The sequence below is a fragment of the Apostichopus japonicus genome, chromosome 8 (assembly GCF_037975245.1).
Source record: "Apostichopus japonicus isolate 1M-3 chromosome 8, ASM3797524v1, whole genome shotgun sequence".
NCBI lineage: Eukaryota > Metazoa > Echinodermata > Holothuroidea > Aspidochirotida > Stichopodidae > Apostichopus > Apostichopus japonicus.
The window spans coordinates 24,213,291-24,223,715 of record NC_092568.1 but is presented as its reverse complement, the minus strand read 5'-3'; the positions used below and the strand labels follow the sequence as shown (position 1 = coordinate 24,223,715).

At 38.8% G+C, this 10,425-nt stretch overlaps 1 protein-coding gene across 1 annotated transcript in view; it reads right to left on the bottom strand.

Annotated features, from left to right (window-relative positions):
• Positions 1-395: 395 nt before the first annotated feature.
• The window catches only part of LOC139970550 (lactase/phlorizin hydrolase-like), a 43,897-nt gene continuing 33,867 nt past the window's right edge, over positions 396-10,425 (bottom strand). Inside the window, exons 17-21 of the mRNA XM_071976334.1 lie at positions 9,748-10,025; positions 3,791-4,116; positions 2,384-2,861; positions 1,393-1,963; positions 396-893 (exon numbers count right to left, since the gene is read on the bottom strand). Of these exons, the coding sequence (XP_071832435.1) occupies positions 613-893; positions 1,393-1,963; positions 2,384-2,861; positions 3,791-4,116; positions 9,748-10,025 (1,934 nt within the window). The 3' untranslated portion in view covers positions 396-612. The remainder of the gene's footprint in view (positions 894-1,392; positions 1,964-2,383; positions 2,862-3,790; positions 4,117-9,747; positions 10,026-10,425) is intronic.

Genomic DNA, 10,425 nt, shown 5'->3' with positions numbered 1-10,425 from the left:
CAGTGCCATGGAGTTCATGCCTAGTTAAAAAATATATATAAGGACAGGAACAATATCCCCCTCTTTTAAGTGGGGGAAGCTTACCCCCTCCAACCCCCAAACAAACCCCACCCATAACTACTGTCCGGCTTTAAATAATGCAATTCCATCACTACCTATTTTCATATTTCGACAAACAATACAAAGTTTAAAAAATTAAAGAAAAGGGTATAATATTGGGAGCAAAATGGAATATTCAATTATTATCTTTAAAATTCAGCTTATATTGAATCAGATTGACATCGCTGAGATAGCTTTTCGAGCTCTAAAAATAACAAGCAAAGTTTAAAAAGAGAACATCCATTAACTATATACTGACAACCATTTCTTGAGATACGGACAACATGAAGATAGTGAAATACAATGAAAGTGCTGAATAGTTGTGACACATCATTGCCCCCCCCCCCCAATCCGAAGCAAGGTAATAATGCAAAGTAAATGAACACAACACAAACAGCAATTATCGTTGACAATAATCGTTGTACCACTAAGATTTTCCTAACCTTAGATGCGGTTACTAAATTTAAGTTGATTTTCATGCCATCACTGACAAATCACAAATCTGGAATCTAATTAATTAGCGAAGTTCACCGCAAACATCAAAGAAATAACTACGAGCATTGTGTTTGCGATGCCAGAATTCCCACTGCTTGGTTCGGGGGGAAAGAAACCGTTTTCTTGAATAATGGTGGAGTAAGTTTTTGTGGACTCCTTCGGTGTTCGCGGTCTATCTGGATCTGTGAAGTCGACGTAGTGTAAACCGAACCGTTCACTGAAACCGTCAGACCATTCAAAGTTGTCCATCAATGTCCAGGCCACGTAACCTTTGACATTGACTGCATCGATTTTATAAGCTGAAACAAAGGACGAAGAACAAAATAGGACATGTCAGTGAGAAGAGTTTACGTTTCGCTTCTGAAAACCGCCCCACCCCTTCGTCGCTCTAGACCCTTCATGACAAACCCCATGGGCACTTGAGATTAATGCCGGTCACTTATGGACAGTCTAGAAAGTACTTAGAAAGACTCAATGCATCTTCATTGTTGTACATGACCTATGGATCGACAGTCGACAAGATCCCTATATTATAGTCTCACATGACCGACTCCTTAACACTGATAAACTCATGAGCGCACACACAAAGACGGGTTCCTGTTAACGACTGGTGCACATCTAGGTCATATACATAATTAATTCCCATGATTTTGTGTGTTTTGTTTTGTTACATTATCACTTCAAACGTGGAAACGCTATGATTGAATGGAATAAGATTAATTTCTATGTACAGAGAAATGTAAAAGTTCAACGATTAAATTGTCACTCTTGTTCCAACACGAAGAGGTGTAAACGTACCCTTTAGAACCTCATTGATGTAAGCCATGTAGTATTTAGTACGACTTTCATCGTTAAGGTCATTCACATCTTCCGTAGATACCCCGTTCTCTGTGATGTATATTGCAGTATCGCTTCCGTATTCTTCAGATACCCAGTTTAAGAGGTTTCTTATCCCCCACGGTACAGGACGCAGCCAAGAGGATCCAGAGGTCGGCCATGTGCGATCCTTGTACGGGATCACGTTCAAGTCGGTCTCCCAGCTAGCCGGTCTCGGAGCCTCGATTCTCGTACCAATGATGGCTGAACTGGTATAAGTATTTAATCCGAAAAAGTCCGAAGTACCGACGATAAACAGTTTTTCTTCTTCGGTGAATTCCGGCAACCTAGACTTAAAGTAACCTTGTTGTTCACTCTTTTCTGCAACTCGGGTCTTCATGACCTCAGGATAATCTCCATTCTTGAAGATGGCATGAGCGAACCAACCAACTTGGAATTGTCGAATACGTTCAGTGCCCTCGACATCTAATTGGACTTTAGGATTAAATGGGTAGAAGTTATCCGAGTTGAGTGTTATACCAATAAGCCCTTCCTAGAGAAAGCAAATTAAATAAAAGGAATAAAGATTGAGGCCTTAAATTTGCCATAGGAGTTAGGACGTTCCTTAAATTAACTTAACAGAAGACGTATTATTTACAAGTATAAAGTTGATTATAAGTATGCCTGTTTTATCTGGGTTTTTTATTACTATAATATTTTTTTGAGTATGCGAATTTTAGTCAGAATAGACTTTCCATGTTTTCATTGCGAGACACCTTATTTCATCTGACCAGTATGACACATTACTATGTAATGCACGAGTTTGTGTACATTTAAAAAAATGAACTTCAACAAAAATATAGGCCTTCAAAACGTTAACGGTAAGTATCAAACAAACCGACAGAATAAAAAGTAAGGACCTCCCAATAACTCAAAAGTGCATGGGACTGGATCTTTATATTCATTTGCATACCTGCTCTTCCCTGAAATAATCATCATATGTGTGCCACGCATGCGCATGAGCCCGAATGACGTTGTGCGCGACATTATAGACTCTTCTCGCCTTTCCTCCGCTCTGTCCCGGTGCGAAAGAGCCGTCACCATATCCGTACATGATAAACACCCAAGGTTCGTTGAAAGTTATCCAAAACTTCACACGGTCACCAAAATTCGCAAAGCAGTACTCAGCGTACTCGTCAAAGTATTGAATAGAAACCTCATTATCCCAACCACCAATGTCTTCAATGCCTTGTGGGAGATCCCAGTGGTATAGCGTCACCATTGGTGTGATGTCGTTTGCGAGGAGCTCGTCGATGAGGTCATTGTAATACCGGAGGCCATCTGGGTTGGAACTATTGAGTGTTCCGTCGGGGAGCAACCTCGACCAAGAAAGGGAAAACCGATAATAAGGGATTCCCAGGTCAGCCATCAATTGTACATCATCAGCATACCTGCATATAGAAATACCAACTTACGTTAAGTGATTACCATATCATATGTCATTGGGTTCATTGGGGGGGACGGGGGGACTGCACTGCGTGTTCACCATGTTCCCCCGTCCTCATCCCATTCCAACAAGAATGAAAATAATGCCCCAAAATGGTTCAGTATATGCACAGTATGAGTACTCAGAAAAAGTAACAAGCTTTCACCAATGAACCTTTGACTCAGAAATCGAGATTAGAACGTGCCTGCCCCTTTCTTGGTAGCAGTATACAATAATATCAAAATCGTTCATACTGTTTATGAACAACATCACCATTGTCACTATTACAAAGTCGATGTCCGCATGCTTAAATTGCAAGTGAACGTTGGCAGTATATGCGAAATGACCTAGATTCTATCCATTAAACATTGACTAATGATGAAAAAGTCTTCGTTTGAAAACGAATAGTGTTACTGCTAGCTTTACCGTTTGTTGTTTCAGTCGAATAAATACTAAAACACTATCTGTTAATTACGTAAATTTAACCAACGCTTCACTTTTGGGTGATCTTCATCGTGAGGTATACCAAACATAAAAGATGTCTATACCTGTTTGGGGAGTGTCAAAGGTATTCTCCATTAAATGGTAACAGATGGTAATATCAACTTCAGCCAACCGGAAACTAGACATACGGGTAGTCTACGAAGGTTATGTGCCGATATATGCTGATTGTCTTACATTGTCTTTGATTAACAAATTCTCTTGAAGTATTTATAGTATAACAGTTGTAATGCAACGAGAAGAAAATTGTGTTCATGATGTATATGCTTGACAAAGAGGAAAGGCGGGGGGGGGGAGGGTTGGGGGTGGGCGGGGCGTTACGTAACAAACGCAACTCTGTCAACTGTTGGACGTTAATACACTACATAACAATGATTGTAAGACTATACTTACTTGTGATAGCTATCACACGTTATATCCCCTGTATCACCGTTGTAAATGTTTCCTTCCACATGAGTAAAAGTATCCCAGATACTGGGTCCCTTTCCGCTAACATTCCAAGCGCCCTCTATTTGATATGCTGCCGTGGCCACACCCCACGCAAAATCGTCAGGAAAAGTCCCGTATATGAATGCATCCCGTTGAGTGTTGTTGAAATGCTCGGGATAGATGAAAAGAGGTTCTTGAGCTGTAACTAAAATAGCTCCCAGTAGCAAAAGAAACAGAGATAGTCGAAAGAAAACAGTGGCCATAATGGGTCCAATTTTATTACACTCAAAATGATAACATTACTTCCCTATAACTGCTATGTATGCAACATTGTTACAAAGTATCAACTTGTGTTTGCAACATAGCATACCGCAGATGTATTAGGACTGATTGTATTACATTGGACTCAGATTAGCCTTGTGACTTGTGTGTACCCGTTTACTTACCAGATGTAGATCTCATTATAAAACAAACACGTAGGATTAATTAGAAGCTTTGCTTGTGCATGATGATAACACCAAGTAGCCCAACAACTTCATTTAAAAATGAACATTTTGAAGTTACTGGGATAAACAATTAATCCAACAATCCCCTGACATGGGTCAAATGAGTTGTCTTCACCTGCTCAACAGATGTTTCAGTTTATTCTCTGTACGTCCTCAAATGAGATACAAGAGACTAAAAGGTATAAGTAGGGGGAAATTGTACATATACAATTGTACATTTATTGCAACAACAAATAAATTTCGCTCGAAATGTGCAGTGATATTCATCTCACAACTTATTGTCATGAGTACTTCGCACTTTCTATCTTGAAAAAAAGAGTGTTGTTAAATCGGCCCATAACAAATGCGAGCTTCCTATATTACCACATCTAGAAGCATATATAGAGAAAATGAGACCATCCGAACGGACCGTACTTAACAGATAATTGTCAAAAGTTTGGTTCGGTATCACGCGCTCTGTGAAGTTTGAGGTGAAAATTTCTCTTCTTCTTAGGAGAACTGGGAGATCAAGTTGATGAAACCTTGAATCCGTAGATCAAAATGAAGATTCACTTTTTATCGTTGTTTTTTGTGCATCAAAATGTAGAGCACCCATGCATCTCTCGTGATTAGCATGCTATTTAGTGTCTTTGAAAATGTTTTATAATAGTTGAAGGTCGTTCCTAAGAAAGAAGAAGGGTGTTTTAACCCCAAAGAGTGAAGATTATGTTACACCTTCTTTCTAACCTTCTATGTGGGTGGATAACAACCATGACCGTGTGGATTGCGTGCAGACTTGAAGAGCTGACCGCTGATTGGCAGAAATTTTTGTCGGTTAATATAACGTCAAAATATTCGTAACTCAAAGGCCGTCTGGTAATACCTCTTGCGTTCACATTACTGATAATTCTGTTTCATAAATAATTGTTAACAACAAGATACACAGATTATTCTATTCTTATTCTAATCAACAGTCAATCGTATAACCTACACCGCGTTTGGTGATGTACCGTATCTCTTAAAATCATTTCGTATATGGGATCAGCCCCGATAGAATTCTTCTTATCATGCAATTAATGCTGCAGTTTAGTAAATGTCAGTTGACCTACCAGATTATTAATCCACTTACTTTGATAGTGGACTTAAAGGATTTTCCATGCAAGACCAGAGATCATCACCACGGAAACCAATGTCAGCTATCCGATAAACATCTTTATTTAGGCGCGTTTTCTTTATTCTTTTCTTTCTGGTGTTTTCAGCCTGCCATATACGAAGCAATTTATATTAGTAAATAACGTACATTAAATAGGTGTATGGTATGGTGCCAACTCAAAAGTTGGTGTCCAATATTGCTTATATGTTTCTTATTTAAAGAGCATACCAGTGGCAAGCGCAGAGGAGCCGGGCCGGGGCCACGCTCACCCCACCTCCACCTTTAGTCTGGCAAAAAACGTTCAATAAGGGGACACTTTCAAAACAGTATTTATTAGCACAATTTTCCGTTTAGACCTATAATTATAGACCTAATTAACGTTCAAATTATGCCTTAATAATGCACCATTTGATCTCTAACCTTTGGTTTTTCTTTTCCTGTGAGAGCACGACAGACCCCAGCTAACCCATCTCCCCAACGTGTCAGATGCAGTCAACGAACCCACAGTCACATCCCTCGCTCGTTGATTATTTTATCTGCATACAGCCTGTCCATATAAATATTCATAGCCTTACCCTATATGTTAGTCGAGAGATTTTTGACATTTACCCCCCCCCCCCCCCCTAGAGTAGCTACTCTTTGGAATCATGTGCTCGTCAGTTATGTCAGTGGTAGAGGTTACTTTGCATAATTACATTTGGTGGGTAGAGCTAGGAAGAGAGTTGGCCGATGGTAATCATACGGAGTTCACTAACGAGAAGTAACATGCGGTTCATTTCACGGATAAATACTTCATGGTTACTTGTTTCGGTCGACGGTGATGACAAGAAAGGGTATCGCTTAGAAAATTCAGGACAACAAATGTTCAGTTTCTCAGAGGCCGACGTCAGGGTCCAGTATTCGGCAAGCAGGTGTTTTAACTTTGACGACTAGTATTCTCCTAAATTACCAAACAATAAGTTAAAAAAAAAAAGAAGTCTTTCAACTTCGTGCGCAAGTTTGAGCTAGTTGGAAATGGATTGCTCTTTCAAGTTTGTAAACTTTGGCCAAAAAGCTAAGCAGGTATACAGTATGCCCCAGTGCCCCCCCGGGTTCACCAATCATTTAAAGAACAATGGCTATTTTATATGAAATACCACGTAGGTGTATCTGCAGCTCACATAGGTTCAAAGATCCTTATCATTGTAGACTGTTATTTGTTGGACTCTGTCCCCCATGCTATCAAGAAGGATAATAGGTTCTTAATCTAAAAATGGAACACTTACATAAATCGTGTTATAGCACCACTTTGCTTCACTCTGCACGACTGGAAAACGTGATCTTACTATCGCGTTTACAGCTACATCACAACTCATGATCATCAAATATTGTACTAGTGCCACCTATTGCAGTGATCAAGTTACACAAACTTCACTAATCTCCCAGCGAAAACCCAGTGTTATCATAACGAGCTATTGATTCGAGTAATATAAACTGCGACTGGAACAAGGAGGATTGAAAAGGTCTACCATAAATTTAATAATCAGGAAGATTTTTACAGTGACTCGAACCGTAAAGTAAACTGAATCGTTACAACTCTGTTCGACACAGATTCTTATCGTAAGATGTTACCAGTCTCCAGTCGATTCACCGTCAAGCTAGTAACTTTGTAAGTCACGAGAAAGTCACGTGATGATACGACATGCTTTCTGAGAGTAGCAATTGCGTGATCGGAAAAGTTAAAAACAAACAATAGCAAAAGCGATAAATGGCCTGATTCACACTTACGTATGATCTCGTTAAACAAATCACAAATTTGTTGGGCGTTGCTTATTTACTTGATGATTAAACAAAAGAACGAATAATGCAAGTCACGGGTCTATATTACATAAGCCCGAGTCACTGTTAACAACAACCTTCGCATACATGCTCCACATAACGTTCATTTATGTACCGCTAAGTTTGTGAAGGTTGCAGTAGTGACATATTATTTGATGGTTACAGGACTGTCGGTTGGCTATATGGGTTGGTGTGTGGGTGTTTGATGGGTGGGCGTTTGGTGGCTGGTTAGTGAGGTGAATGACGTTGGGATGGATGATCGGAGTTAACTTGTTTCTTTCAGTCATCAGACACGACGAGCGGAGTGGGACTCGTGGGGACTACATACAACCCCAGGACCTAGTCAATACGGGACCCGAGAAAATTAAAGAAATAGGCCTAATATCCTTTCATTTTCAGTACATATGTAAGAAATATGAAGAATCCAGTCAAGTCTGTCTTACTGAGACAGTAAATTAACTATGATTTTTTCCTCTTCATCGTCAGCAATGATAAATTTGAATTGTAAGCACTTCCATGGAAATTGGTTTGAAACTTCTAACAAGGTTAATAGTACTATGATAATGTTGAATTCAATATACTGATACCAGTAAAAACACCACGCGTCTGCCAGTTTGGTAGACTTTGGTCGTATGAATTAACACTCAAACAGGGGTCGTTATGTTTATATGCATTGGATAGTTGTTAAACCTTCATATAACTATCTATATATTGCCATGAATATCTGCTACAAAATTTACAACATTGTAAAACACTACAAAGTTTATGACACAAGACTAATTATGGACCATACAACTTCGCTCTTTTTATCTACGAGATATCTTGTTTTCTTTTTCAAATTGCAAGATAAGAAAATTATTAACACAAAGTTGTTGACATGACGCCGTCTTGTTAACTGATGCAATAGGTTGTCGTCTCAACCTTTTTTGTTAAATCGATCACTTTGAAAGGAAGTCAACATTTTGCAGAAAGTTGCTCAAACTTTACGAAAAGTTGTGTTGATAAGTCTTCGTTTTCATCCTTTTTCAGAAAATTGCTATATATATTGCTATATATATATATTGCTATACATATTGCTATATATATTGCTATATATATATATACAATATATATATATATATATATTACATGCTCCGGCTAGTACATGTTCAAGGCTACGACCCACTGGTTAAAACTATATGACTTTACTACACCGCGTTAGCGGTACCTTACGACTACAGCTATATGTTTGTATTACACTGACTACACTGTCGTAAGGATACAACCCACTATTAAGACAATGCTTTACAGACTCAGTGAATGCTTTGCTACTACATCTTACTAAACTATGTATACTATAAACCCATCATTATGACTACCTCTATTGAATACCTATATACACAGAAAATGACTACACTACATATACTAGGACTAAACTTCACTAACTTGGCTACGAAAGTAATACATTGTGAATATGCTACACAGACTGAATAATTACATTCGTCACGACTGCATTTAGCTACACTATGCATCGACTCTATTAATAAGCACGATTATATTTGACTATACACTATGTAAATACCCCATTGATAAACAAAGCTACATTTGACCACACTATGTATCAACCCCATTAAAAAGACTGAGATAAATATTTTACAGAGACTATACATTCAACTCAAATCGGGCAGTTTTGTTCACACTCACCGTGTATGACCTCATGCATACGTGGCGTCTGTCATTACGTATAATCACGTCATACACTATGTAACTTTAACCCTCTAGTAGGACTGTATGGCACATTGCATAAAGTGAGATATTACACAAACATCGAAAGCAAAAGAAACACAACGTGTAAAGAAAATATACACCGATGGGATGCTCTACATATTTTATATCAGGCTTAGGGAAGACTATGAACTTAACTGATACTCAAATATGTTTTTTATTGGCTAGGAAATGTATACGTATCTGAATATCATATTTTTCGGTACCGTTGGATGTTGAGAAATAATCTATTGTAAATAAATCAATAACAGAACAACTGACTGGAAACTATTAAGTACATTGAAAGAGAAAACCCCGGGAACCAAGAGAAGGATTCGAAGCAGGAAGCAGTAACAATTTGTTGCATTAGGCTCCTTTCACGGTCTCCTTGTAACGGTAGGCCTTTATACGTATAGGACACATTGAATTCACCTACCATCCACATCACATAAAAAGTAGCAAGGCGACATGTGTAATTACAAAACTACACGCAAAAAACAAAGTTCTGTTTGTAACTGCTTAATAGCTTTTCAGGGTTTTCGGGTAATAACATGTTTAAAGGTTGCTTAACTACCAACCCCCTCCCCACTCCCCAACCCCTCCTCATCCCCCTTCTCCTCTCCTGTGAAATGTTTGCTCTCTGTCCACTCCACTTCGCTTTAAACGTGATGTTGTATAGCGGTGTGGTTGTCAGACTCATCGTATTGTACTTAAAATTCAAAACAGGTACTTGGAACGAAGGCATTGATAAGAGCAAGGAGAGTGGATGCCACCAGTAAACATAAGGCACCGGTCACGGTAGAACCGCTGTTGAATCCGTTATCTGCTACGATCTGTGCGTACGCATTAGCTGATGCTTTTGGGGTCCTTGGTCGTTCTGGATCCGAGAAATCTACGTAATGAAGGCCGAATCTTTCAGTATATCCTGCCGCCCATTCAAAGTTGTCCATCAATGACCAAGCTGTATATCCCTTGACATTGACATTATCGATACGGATCGCTGTATGAAAGAAAAGAATAAAAACGTGGTTTTGACAATAAGATACTCAAAAGAATTGGTACCTAAAGTGATCATTTTCATGATTAGAAAGTAATTCGGTATTGTACAGTATTATTATACATAAGCAAACATGCCATTTACTGTTTTACAAATAACAGTATAAATTCAATGATGAAACCAAACTGAAGCTAATGACTTACTTTTGTGTGTGTTGGGGGAAGCAAACATTTCGCTTTATTTTCGTTTCTACGGCTGGTGAATGCGGGTGGGGTGTCGGTGGGGGCATGATGTATATATAGAAACATACCTGTTATTGTACATCATATACGCCTCGTTGCCCATTCGGTTTTCAATATGACATAGTACACGGCAGTGTATTAGACCAAAGAGCATTTCTTAT